General features: G+C 40.3%; 1 protein-coding gene across 13 annotated transcripts in view; it reads right to left on the bottom strand.

The window, feature by feature from the left end:
* The window catches only part of RPS6KB1 (ribosomal protein S6 kinase B1), a 61,273-nt gene that overhangs the window by 4,770 nt on the left and 43,284 nt on the right, over positions 1 to 13,219 (bottom strand). For 5 of the 13 annotated variants that reach the window (XM_045375110.3, XM_045375111.3, XM_065532362.2 and 2 more), the window contains 7 exons: positions 11,298 to 11,388; positions 11,040 to 11,130; positions 10,261 to 10,368; positions 9,324 to 9,386; positions 9,061 to 9,138; positions 4,687 to 4,794; positions 149 to 261 (listed from right to left, as the gene is read on the bottom strand). In XM_045375110.3, the coding sequence (XP_045231045.2) occupies positions 149 to 261; positions 4,687 to 4,794; positions 9,061 to 9,138; positions 9,324 to 9,386; positions 10,261 to 10,368; positions 11,040 to 11,130; positions 11,298 to 11,388 (652 nt within the window). Of the gene's footprint in view, positions 1 to 148; positions 262 to 1,773; positions 2,374 to 4,686; positions 4,795 to 6,469; positions 6,603 to 7,778; positions 7,976 to 9,060; positions 9,139 to 9,323; positions 9,387 to 10,260; positions 10,369 to 11,039; positions 11,131 to 11,297; positions 11,389 to 13,219 lie in introns of those variants that run through there. The other 8 variants (XR_010582130.2, XR_010582128.1, XR_012425559.1 and 5 more) reach the window with 8 other exon arrangements.

Below are 13,219 nucleotides of genomic sequence, written 5' to 3' on the forward strand. Positions count from 1 at the left end.
TGTGAGATACAGATGTTGTGCTTATGTCAACCAAAGAGACCATGACAGTCCTTCATTTATGTAACTTGGCATAAATTTCTTAAGCAAACACTCTCACTCATAGGTTGTAATAAAAAAAAAAAAAAGTGAAAATAAGAGTGTGAAATACCTGACAGGTGTTCGTGGGCTGCCAATAAATCTTCGAGGTGATCGGATTTTTGGTTCAAAGGAAAACTTTTCTTTTACACTTTCAAGTACAGATGGAGCCACATATGTAAAACCCTGAAAGACAGTAACAGTGGACTACAGAATGGCGTTTTGCCATATATCTCAAGAAAATGGGGTTGTTCAGTCTGACATACCTACACAATGATGCACACCTAAAGCCACCAATGTGTACACTCTCCCACATCCTCAACCTCATTTTTAGACCTGTTAACTTCCTTCCAGCCATTTTGTGAGGCACACACTTCAAGAACAGAATTCTATTGAGCCTGATTGCTAGCAAACAAAATTCCACCCTACTGACAGGAACAGAAAAAAAAAACAGGAAAATTCAGGCTCCATATGAAGATGTTAAATACGGCCAGGCACAGTGGGTCACGCCTGTCATCCCAGCACTTTGGGAGGCCAAGGCGGGCAGACTACCTGAGGTCAGGAGTTCAAACCAGCCTGGCCAATGTGGGGAAACACCGTCTCTACTAAAAATACAAAAATTAGCCATGCATGGTGGTGCACGCCTATAATCCCAGCTACCTGGGAGGCTGAGGCAAGAGGATCACTTGAACCTGAGAGGCAGAGGTTGCAGTGAGCAGAGATCGCAACACTGCATTCTAGCCTGGGCAACAGAGCAAGACTCCATCTCAAAAATTAAAAAAAAAAAAAAAAGATGTTAAATACTAGGAGAAATATAAAGAAACTTCTAGTGTTTCTAGCCACAGGCATGTAAGCAATTAAGTTTATCACCCCAAAACAGTTTCTCATAATTAGGCCAAAGTAAAAACAATTTTCTGACTTAGCATCAAAGTCAGATCTTGTGATCTTTCTGGTTTTATGCCAATGATTAGACAGAATTTGTGTTTTGTTTTAAGAGATGGGGTATCCCTATATTGCCCAGGCTGGAGTGCAGTGGTGATATCGTAGCTCACTGCAGCCTCAAACTCCTGGAGCCAAGCTATTCTCCCACCTCAGCCCCTCAAGTAGCTGGGACTATATAGGCATGTGTGATCTCTGCCCAGCTAGAATTTGGTATTTTCTTGATGAATAAGTATCAACATTTCAAAACCTTTCAGTTGTAATAGGCAAAAATGCAGTTCTGTTCATTTTAGTTCTCTCTTGGACCTTACTATTAGGCTACCAGCTGTCATTTCTCTAGCTGTCAATGTTCATTCTTTTAACCGTCTTCACCTATCTTCTATTTATCAAAATCTATGAGTAAGCATTATGTGTTACAATAAATAAGACTCAACAAAGCTCTGAGTGAAGGCCCAAAGAGTGAGGTGCAATTCTGAAGTGCATATGAATTGTGACAGTTATATGTGAACTTCAAAAAATAACTTTACAAACGTTCTAGTGAACTAAAGCTGTAACTATCATGAGGTACAGGCTGTGCCTTAATCATCTTTGAATTTCCTCTAATTATGTGATGGAGTCTTACAACAGGAATTGAATATTTGTTGAAATGAGGTTGCTAGAACCACATTATCCAGATAAGTGGGATATCACTATATATATGTGTGTGTATATATATGTGTGTGTGTGTGTATATGTGTGTGTGTGTGTGTGTGTATATATATATATATATATTTTTTTTTTTTTGAGATGGAGTCTTGCTCTGTCGCCCAGGCTGGAGTGCAGTGAGGGGCATGACCTTGGCTCACTGTAACCTCCACCTCCCAGGTTCAAGCGATTCTCCTGCCTCAGCCTTCCCAGTAGCTGGGACTACAGCCACCACGCCTGGTTAATTTTTGTCTTTTTAGTAGAGACGGGTTTTCACCATTTGGCCAGGCTGGTCTGGAACTCCTGACATTGTCATCCACCCACCTCAGCCTCCCAAAGTGCTGGGATTATAGGCGTGACCCACTGCGCCCAGCCTATTTTTTTATTAATGTTTAAAGAGATCTACTTTATGTACAGAATTCTGGCTACAACCTAACAAATGAATTGTTCTGTTCATCAGTTAGCCAATTTAAGTAATTATGAAAAGCTCAATAATACCGTAATTGGCAATGAAAGCTTCAATATCTCACTTTTACCGCCACAACTTTGGATTTCTTGGTAGCTAAATAAAATGCTTCTATTTTGTGGGTGAAAAACTGTCACATAAGTTGAAATTCTGCAATGTCCAATTGAGGAAAAGGTCTCTATTTTAAATCAAAGGTATAAATTCCACATCTGTAGTACATGAGAGAAAAAAAAAAAAGCCAAAATTAAAGTGATTCATGCCCACTTCCCTAACTGAACCTAAGATTTTACTAACAGAGATGCCGTAACTTTGATCATGCACCATCAAACTTGAATTTAAAACCATGCATGTACTCACTCATCTTTTATCTCTTATGTAATTAATACTGTAAGATTGTATTTTTGCCTATGTGCTCTATATTACTAATTTATAGGACTATTACTATTCAGTGTTGTTTACTCAAACTATACTATACACAACTTTTGCATTCCATGCTAACTTTATTTTTTTATTTTTTTATTTTTTTGAGACAGAGTCTCGCTCTGTCGCCCAGGCTGGAGTGTAGTGGCCAGATCTCAGCTCACTGCAAGCTCCGCCTCCCAGGTCTACGCCATTCTCCTGCCTCAGCCTCCGGAGTAGTTGGGACTACAGGCGCCCGCCACCTCGCCCAGCTAGTTTTTTGTATTTTTTTAGTAGAGACGTTAACCAGGCTGGTCTCGATCTCCTGACCTCGTGATCCGCCCGTCTCGGCTTCCCAAAGTGCTGGGATTACAGGCTTGAGCCACCGCACCCGGCAACTTTATTTTTTTTAATTATTTTTTTTTGATACGGAGTCTCACTATTGCTCAGGCTGGAGTGCAGTGGCATAATCTTGGCTCCTGCAAACCTCTGCCTTCCGGGTTCAAGTGATTCTCCTGCCTCAGCCTCCCAAGTAGTTGGTACCACAGGTGCATGCCACCACACCCGGCTAATTTTTGTATTTCTAGTAGAGACAGGGTTTCACCAGGTTGGCAAGGCTGGTCTCCAACTGCTGACCTTAAGGTTATAGGCGTGAGCCACCCTGCCCCAACTCCATGTGAACTTTAGAGCTTATTTCCCATCCCATAAGATACAACACTACTTCTATTACATAGTGAGCAGTGTGGAGAAGAAAAGCTTGAGAATTAAGTTAGTGACAAATCCAGTGAACTCAAAAACAGGGAAAAAAAACACTCCTAAACAATTATTTTACCCATATTCTGTTATCCCTAGAGGTAGTCCAAAAAGGAATGACAAAAGAAAAAAAAGGATACAAAATGAGATAGATGTTCATGTGACATATTAAATACAGTAATAAAATCAACAAGCATGTGCTATTTGAGCAAAATAGTATGCATTCATGGTCATCCGATATAAATCCATCATTTCTGTTGGCCAGTATCAAAAACCTTTACTTTTCTGAGGAGACAAGCTATAAATCTATACAGGCATTTCTATGATGAGAATTCACTATTACATATGAACCAATATATTTTGATGTCAAATATTCACAATTAATGTTTAAAAATCCCCTACTTGGCCGGGCGCGGTGACTCATGCCTGTAATCAGGCGGGTGGATCACGAGGTCAAGAAATCGATATCATCCTGGCTCACATGGTGAAACCCTGTCTCTACTAAAAATACAAAAATTAACTGGGCGTGGTGACACGCACCTTTAGTCCCAGCTACTCGGGAGGCTGAGACAGGAGAATCACTTGAACTCAGGAGGCAGAGGTTGCAGTGAGCTGAGATCGCACCACTGCACTCCAACCTGGCGACAGAGCAAGACTCTGTCTCAAAAAAAAAAAAAAATCCCCTACTTATGTTAAGAGTACCAAAAATAGGGCCAGGAATGATGGTTCATGCCTATAACTGTGGCACTTTGGGAAGCCAAGGTGGGAAGATAGCTTGAGTCCAGGAGTAAAATAGTGAGACTCTGTCTCTACAAAAAAAAAAACAAAACTTAACTGGATGTGGCACACACCTGTAGTCCAGGTACTCACGAGGCTGAAATGGGTGGATCACTTGAGCCTGGGAGGTCAAGGCTGCAAAGAACTGTGATCATACCACTATAACCTATACCTAAGCCTGGGCTACAAGGTGAGACCCTGTCTAAAAAAAAAAAGGGATACCAAAAATCTACAGCTGTTTCAGGAATAAAATACATGTAGTTAGTGTGAGGTTTTTCTCCCCACTGCTATGACTAATTTTTGGTTGAGATGCTAAGCCAAACACCATTTTAAGTCTGTGGCCCAACCAAAAAAGGGAATCATACTCTCCAAAGAATTGCACATTCCCACCCTAATTGCTAAAATAAAATGTTGGATTATGAAAATCAATTTTGTAGGTATCAGTAAGTTATAAGGGCATCGCTAATGAAAAAAAAAAAAGTGGACCCGGTTACCTACATGAACTGCAAAGCAGGCAAACTGAATTTTCTTATCCAAGAGCCCATCCTCATACTTAAAATTTCCTATGACTACATGGAAATTGTTTCACTTACCAGAAAGACCTGATTGGCACTTTCACTGAGAGTTGAGTCATCTGGGCTGTCGACAGGTGTCTGACGTGTAAACTTGGAATCAAACTGACTTACATCCTCTTCAGATTGCTTTATACAAACAAAATAATTTAGAAAATAATAAATAGTCCATATATATATTACATGAATCAAATGCACTGTAAGCTCTGGGAGCTCTTTTCGCAGGGGTTAACTATAATAAAGTATTAGAATAGTCTTAGCAGGCACAGAATGAAGAAAAAAATGCAGGTGGAAAGTACTGAGTCAAATTACATCTTCAAATCTTAAACTTGCACTCTAATAGATTTTAGTATAGAGTTATTCCTATTAAAAATGAGAATATATCGACTGGGCATGGTGGCTTATGCCTGTAATCCCAGCACTTTGGGAGGCTGAGGCAGGCGGATCACAAGGTCAGGAGTTCAAGACTAGCCTGGCCAACATAGCGAAACCCCGTCTCTACTAAAAATAAAAAAAATTAGCCAGGCATGGTGGCGTGCTCCTGTAATCCTAGCTACTTGGGAGGCTGAGGCAGGAACCTGGGAGGCAGAGGTTGCAGCAAGCAGAGATCGTGCCACTGCACACCAGCTCAGGCGACAGTGCGAGAGTCTGACTCAATTAAAAAAAAAAAAAGTGAATATATCGAGCTCAAAACAAGCTGGAAAAAATGTTAATATCAATTTCCCGTCTCACAAAGCTTCATTGTGCCTAGTCCACTGGCTAAATCCCTGTTTAGAGATAATTAGTTCAGTTGGCTACTGCAGGTTTGTAATAAACCTGAAAAACTCCTGAAGCAGAGTTAAAACATGAATAACACTGGTGAGATGCTCCAGTTAAAGTTTCTTCCCACAGCGTGTTTCATTCCTTTAGAAATCTAAAGGAGCAAAAATAATTTTCTATTCCGCATGGTTTGTAAGTTATATTTCCCTGTGAAAGTATAGTTATCACTTCAGTTCTAACCATGAGATTCATTTATTTAATTCCTTCTCTCCCAAAATATCTGGTTAGACTCTTGGGCCAAATGTAGGAAGTAAATAATAATTTAGAATATCTGACTTCATACTGAAAGATGACCACACTGACCTTATAATTCTCTCAGAGCCCAGACTGTGAACCGCACTCCCTGGAGGAGCGGCTGATTCCAGGTGTGGGGAAATGCACAAGATAAGCACAGAACACCAGTTTCCTTATTTTGCTCTCTGGTGCAACACCAGCCCATGTGCTCATGTCAAAAGGACTCAGAAACCAACATGAAGATGCACCCAGCATTCACTGCACCCAGCATTCACTGCACCCAGCATTCAACAAAGGGAAAAATTGAGCATCAATTATAACTGCCAGGCGTGGTGGCTCACGCCCATCATCCCAACACTTTGGGAGGCAGAGGCAGGTGGACTGCTTTTGAGCTCAGGAGTTGATGACCAGCCTGGTGAACATGGCAAAATGCCGTCTCTACCAGAAACACAAAAATTAGCTGGGCATGGTGGTGCACCTGTGGTCCCCGCTACTCAAGAGGCTGAGGTGGGAGGATTGCTGGAGGCCGGGAAGTCAAGGCTGCAGTGGGCAGAGATTACACCACTGCACTACAGCTTGGGTGACAGAGTAAGACCCTGCCTCAAAACAATAAATGAATAAATAAAATGAATAAATGAATCAATAAAAATAAAAATAACTGCAATGAAATGAAATACAAATATGTTAAAAGGTGTAAGTTCATAATATACTAAAAAAGAAAAAAAAATACACAAAGTTCATTGGTCAATTTTGGGAGATGCTAGGGAACTAATTCATTATTTTGAAAACTAGGAAAGAATCAAACATACATCCTGCGTTTCCTGTATGAACTATACCTTGAGTAACTAACTGATCAAAGAGTTTCTCTTTATGAAGAATTCGAGCTAACAAAGAAAGAAGAAATAACAGAATCAGACCATTTCACAAACACCTGATGAAATTATAAAAGTAGGCCAGAGTTTCTCAACCTCAGTGCTACTGACATTTCAGGCCTATTAATACTTCGCTGTGCTGACTCTTACCCCTAAAGGTGCCTCAGCATTCCCTCCCCCAAGCTGTGACAATCAGTGTATCTCCAGACATTGCCAAATTACCCTGGTAGTGAAATGCTGACACAGGCAATGATCAGTGACCACTAACATCACAAAAAAAAAAACCAACAAAAAACTATACATTATGCCTCCTGATCAAAGCATGCAATACTGAGAGTTTAATCTGAATCAGATCAACCACCTAAATTTAACTACCAGTTTTTGGAAGTTCAGGGAACAGATGAACATGGTCAATGAAACTATGGGGATAATATCAACGAAATCAAAATTTGAGAATTCTACAGGACAAATGACCCGGTTTCGTCAGTAAATCACAAGGGGAATCTGTAAATGACAAGAGACCTAAGAGACATAGTAACCAAGTTATATACAAACCTTGATTAAATCCTCACAAACAGGACGAAAAAAAAATAATGGAACAACAACAACAAAAAATTAAGTGGGGAAACACAGGGAAACCTCATCTCTAGAAAAATTTTAAAAACTAGCTGGGTGTGGTGATACACCCCTGTGGTCCCAGCTATACAGGAGGATCCCTTGAGCCTGGGAGGTTGAGGCTGCCATGAGCCATGATCATGCCACTGCACTCCAGCCTGGGCAACAGAGAAAGATCCTATCTCAAAAAAAAAAAAAAAAAAAAAAAAAACTGGGCAAACTGTCAACTTCTGAGGTGTGATGCTGGGATGGCAGTTATGTTTAAACAAGATGACCTAATCATTTTTTAAGCTGGGCGGTAGGTGTATGACAGTTATCCTCCTTACAATTGTCTGTTGTTTTTTAAAGTGGGTCACATTAGCTCCATGACCAAAAAATAATCACCATCATCATCCTCCTCCTTCTCCACCTACATCCCAAGGAATGGAAAAAGAAACTGTATTTTCTCAGATTCTGAGGTGGGAGAAAGACAATAACTAACATACTAACTCATTTACTCAAAAACATATTGCTATGGGTTGAAGCGTGTGCCTTACCCACCCCCCAAAAAATTTCGTATGTTGAAATTCTAACCTCTAGTTCCTCAGAATGTGACCTTATTTGGAAAGGGTTATTGCAGATGTAATTAGTGAAGATGAGGTCCTACTGGAGTAGAGAAGAACCCTAATCCAATATGCCTGGTATCCTTATAAAAAGGGGAAATTTGGCCACAGATATGCACACAGGTAGAACACCATGTGAACATGAAGGCAGAGATCCGGGTGATGCACCTACAAGCCAAAGAATGACAGAGATTACCAGCAAACCACCAGAAGCCAGGGGAGAGGCATGGAACATACAGTTTCTCACAGTCGTCAAAGAAACCAACTCTAACAATGTGATGTAGAACTTCTAGTCTCCAGATCTATGAGATAATAAATTTCTGTTGTCTCAGCCACCCGGTTTGTGGTACTTTGTTGCAGCAAGCCTAGCAAACGAATGCACATCTATTCTATAGTTTGAAGAAAAAATTCCCAGAGAATCATATTTAAAATGGTTAAATTAAGCAAAATAAAACCAGAAAAAGAAAAGTACCAACTACCTGAAATATTTAATTGTCTTAGGTAACTGACTTAAAAATAGCTCATACAGTCAACTGCCACTGGCTTTAGTTCTTTAAAAAACAGTACAAAAATAAAAGATGCTTGGCTGGGTGCAGAAGCTTACACATGTAATCCCAGCACTTTGAGAGGCTGAGGTGAGTGGATCACTTGAGCCCAGAAGTTCGAGACAAGCCTGGGAGACATGGCAAAACCCTGTTTCTATAAAAAATACAAAAATACTAGCCAGACATGGTGACAGCTATAGTCACAGCTATTCGGGAAGCTGAGGTGGGAGACTCACGTGAGCCTGGGGAGGTCAAGGCTGCATTGAACTGTGATCGTGCTACTGCACTCCATCCTGGGTGACCGAGTGAGACTCCGTCTCAAAATAAAATAAAATAAATAAAAACAAAGATGCTAAAGAGAGGATAAACCAGAGATCTTTGCACTGCTAATAAAAATAATGTTTCTGTCTGCTCTGAGATTTTTCTTATTCTAAAAAAATACCAAGTGATCCTCCTGCCTCAGCCTCGAAAGTAGGATGGGACTTACAGGTACATGGCACCACACCCAGTAGAGTCTCTACTAAAAATTTTAAGTCTCTACTAAAAATACACACTTTTATATGTTTTGTAGATATGTTGCCTTGTTATGCTGCCCATGCTGGTCTTGAACTCCTGGCCTCAAACAATCCTCCCACCTCAGCCCTTTAAAGTTTTGGGATTACAGGCATGAGTCACTGCACCCAATTATATGCTTTCATGTATACTTACCAACAGAGGTTTAAAGGGGGGCTCCACCTTTCGAGCCAGAAGTTCTTCCCAGTTAATGTGTCTAAAGAATGGATGAGCCTAGGAAAAAAAAGCAGAAAGAAAAGTTGAGGGGAATAGACTTTGCTGGATTGATAAATTAATCACCTTTTTGAAGTTACAAGTCACAAAATAAGCTAAACTTATAAGCAACTACATATAACCCTCAGAAATACATAAAACTAGTATTGTCTTCCCCACAAAACACCAAAGATGCCAAACCCTACTTGAACTTCTCCAGCGTCCCCAGGACCAGCTCCCAGACGAGAAGCAGCATTTCTTTTCAGCAGCTTGAAAGAGGGAAAAAAAGCCTGGGTAAAGAACCTTAGTCGAACTGATTTTTTTTTTTTTCCTTTTTAGGCTTTGCTTGTCTACTTTGCCTTGAGAAAATATAGTTTATTGGCCAGGCACAGTGGCTCATGCCTGTAATCCCAGCATTTTGGGAGGCTGAGGCAGGTGGATCACCAGAGGTTGGGAGTTCGAGACCAGCCTGGTCAACATGGTGAAACCCCTTCTCTACTAAAGATACAAAAACTAGCCTGGCGTGATGGTACGTGCCTATAATCCCAGCTACTAGGGAGACTGAGGCAGGAGAATCACTTGAACCTGGGAGGCGGAGGTTGCAGTGAGCCAAGGTCATGCCATTGCACTCCAACCTGGACAACAAAGCAAGACTCCATCTCAGAAAAAAAAGAAAATATAGTTAACTAATTACTACCAAATATTGTTTAAGGGTCTGTAATCCCAGCACTTTGGGAGGTCAAGGCAGGTGGATCACCTGAGGTCAGGAGTTCCAGACCAGTCTGACCAACATGGTGAAACCCTATCTCTTAGCCGGGCATGGTGGCAGGTGCCTGTAATCCCAGCTACTCGAGAGGCTGAGGCAGGAGAATTGCTTGAACCTGGGAGACTGAGGTTGCAGTAAGCCAAGATCGCACCACTGCACTCTAGCCTGGGTGACAGAGCAAGACTCTGTCTCAAAAAAAAGAACTAAAAAAAGAATATGAAAAGAAATAAACAAATCTGTACTTCGCGTTCAAAAATGAAAGACTTTTTTGTTCAATATTTATATATGACTCTTTATTCAAAACATACATTAAATTCTATCTAGTTAAATCCTAGTCATTGAATCTTACAGTGTCAGTGACTATTTAAGAACCTTACCTTTTTAAGCAGATCTCTGGCTTCTTGCGTGAGGTAGGGAGGCAAATTGAGTTTACATTTGAGGATTTTGTCAATTGTTTTCTTTCTGTTCTCCCCAGTGAATGGGGGCTAAGAGTAGAAGACAAGTGAAAAATATTAGCAGGGAGTGAAAAATATTAGTATATAAGAAACAAATTTTAAATAACAATATTATCCATTTCCTGAATTAGTTATGCATGGAGATCAGAAATGTATGCTGTGAAATAGGCTAACTGCTCAAGACCTTTATTTTGTTTTAGAGACAGGGTCTCGCTATGTTGTCAAGGCTAGATTCTATTAATAATCCTTAGCTCAAATGATCCTCCCACCTCAGCCTCCTGAGTAGCTTGGGCTACAGGCACGCACAACTGTGCCCGGCAGGCGCGCAGTTTTAAGCAACAGGACAGAGGAAGTAGCAGTGTCCTGGAAGGAAGCCTGTGTTTCCACCATTAACTTGCTGTGTGATAATAAGTGAGCTATGTGATTTTATGCTTCAGTTTCTCCATTTATAAAATAAGGACATTATCTGTTCAACATCTATTTCACAGGCCTGCCATGACATAGATCATTTAAATGAAAATGTTTCTGAAAGTATGGGATCCCATATAATCATAAAGCATTATTAGTGTTAAACTGCTAATAACAAATCTCTGGGCTTTGAAAACTCCACTGGTAACATTTTCCGAAAGCACAGGACAGGTCTCTTGCTACAGTGACTCAGCACAGACCATAATACATGCAGCTTTTAACTGTGCACCTACTGCTCCAGTCAGCATGTCATACATTAATGCTCCCAAACTCCACCAATCCACAGCACGATTGTGGCCACTTCTCATCAAGATTTCAGGGGCCCTACAATGAGAAAAATAATATGCTTAAAACTTCACCCATTTGCATATCATCTGAATTAGAATTTTAAAAACAATATACAGAGTCAGTGAGGGTACAGAAAACAGATACTATTCCTTAAAAGAGGTAAAATTAGCTCCCAAACCAATTATGCTTAACATGCAGCTCACATGTATTCTATTGTTCCACAAAATGTGTGTGTGACTGTTCCATCATGAATAGATTCTTTGCATAGTCCAAAGTCTGTTAGTTTCACATGACCTACAATGAAAGATTACAGCATGATTATTCTCAGAATTCCAAGTATGGGCAGTGTTTGAACATGTCACATAACACCTTAATCTATCCTTCCATTTAACTTTTCTTGCCTCAAACTTTTCTCGCAGATGACAAGAACAAGGTACCATCCATAAAATGGGATGCTAACTGTTTAAGGCTAGGGCAAAGTCACCTTTTGCCAATGATATAGTCTATCTAGTAAAGAGAAAACAAATATAGAGAAAAAAGTGAAATAACCTGTCTAAGGCTCTAGCTTTAAGTATACACAGAATCCTCTACCATCCCGAAAAAGAAAAATCCTGGGAAAACTGTTTTATGAAGTCTAGTTTAAGTACACAGACCCCAATAAACATATTCTATACCTTTGTGAGACAGTACTTCAAATATATAGCTTTTATCACAGTGAACTGTGAAGAGTTCTGAAAATGGTCTCAGAAAGTCACTACAACAAGGTAGCTCACTCTGCCCAATGCTACCAATTAGGGGAAAGAAAGAAAATTGCTAGATAGTACGAATCAATCATCACTGATCCAGAAAGTAAAAAACTTACCACCTCATACAAAGATCATTTCAGTTCAAGTTTAGCTTTCTTTATTGGACTGTCATAACAAGTGGTTCAACAACCTCAGGGACTCTAGTATTTGAGGTTCATTTCACAGAAAAGGCACAATGACCTATTGATTCAAATGTAAATATATACTACACTCTGATACAGAAGAAGTGTGGCCTTTATTTTCACAGAACCATCTGATACACTCAACCTTATAAATCAAAGAAGTTAACTATTATATCGCTCCCCTTTTCTATCCTGTGACTTAGAATTCAGATCAGAATCCAGGTTTTGGGGAGTGAGGAGGTGTTGATGAGAGGAAGGAAGAGACACTGATTCCTATGATATATTCAGTTAAGTATATAATTTCACCTTAAAAAAAAAGGTGGGTGGAGGAGTATAATCTGGAATGTTTCTGTGAGCCTTGGTTGTTCATACATCATTTTCTAAGAGTCTGAACCAATTAACCTCATGGATTATTCTGTAGACATCTAAGATTAGCAGCTGCTACCACCTTCTAGATACCCTGGGTCAGCTGATTGCTCCTCTGGGGTATGAATTGCCAAGTCTGCCCACAGCCCAGATTAGCATAAGTTAAGCTGTCTGTAGCAGCATGCAGTTGTAGTCAAGGCTCACTGTGCTATATCTATAGCTGTATAGATTATCAGTCTCTCTGATGTTTATGTTTGTTGTTGCAAACAAACAGCAAGAATAAACTGATTCTGGCTGGGGGGGAAGGGGGATTATGCCTGTAATCCCAGCAATTTGGGAGGCCAAGGCGGGTAGATCAATTGAGCTCAGGAGTTTGAGACCACCCTGGACAACACGATGAAACCCCATTTCTACAAAAAATACCAAAAATTAGCCAGGCATGGTGGTATGCCACAGTGGCCCTAGCTACTTGAGGGCCTGGAGTGGGAGGTCACTTGAGCCTGGGAGGCAGAGGTTGCAGTAAGCTGTAATCATGCCACTATACTCCAGCCTGGGTGACAGAGTGAAACCCCTATCTCAAAAAAAAAAAAAAAAAAAAGAGTAACCTGATGCCTACTAAACATCATATTTCCAAAGTTTTATCAAATACTTTGATTCAGTTTCAATCCTTTTTCCAGCATTAATAAAACCTACAGTAAGAAGCATAGCTTCTAATATTTACATATTTTCATTTTCTTTTTTTTTTTTGAGACGGAGTCTTGCTCTGTCACCCAGGCTGGAGTGCAATGTCACGATCTTGGCTCACTGCAACTTTCACCGCCTGGGTTCAGG

Source organism: Macaca fascicularis, chromosome 16, assembly GCF_037993035.2.
Source record: "Macaca fascicularis isolate 582-1 chromosome 16, T2T-MFA8v1.1".
In the NCBI taxonomy this organism is placed as follows: Eukaryota; Metazoa; Chordata; class Mammalia; order Primates; family Cercopithecidae; genus Macaca; species Macaca fascicularis.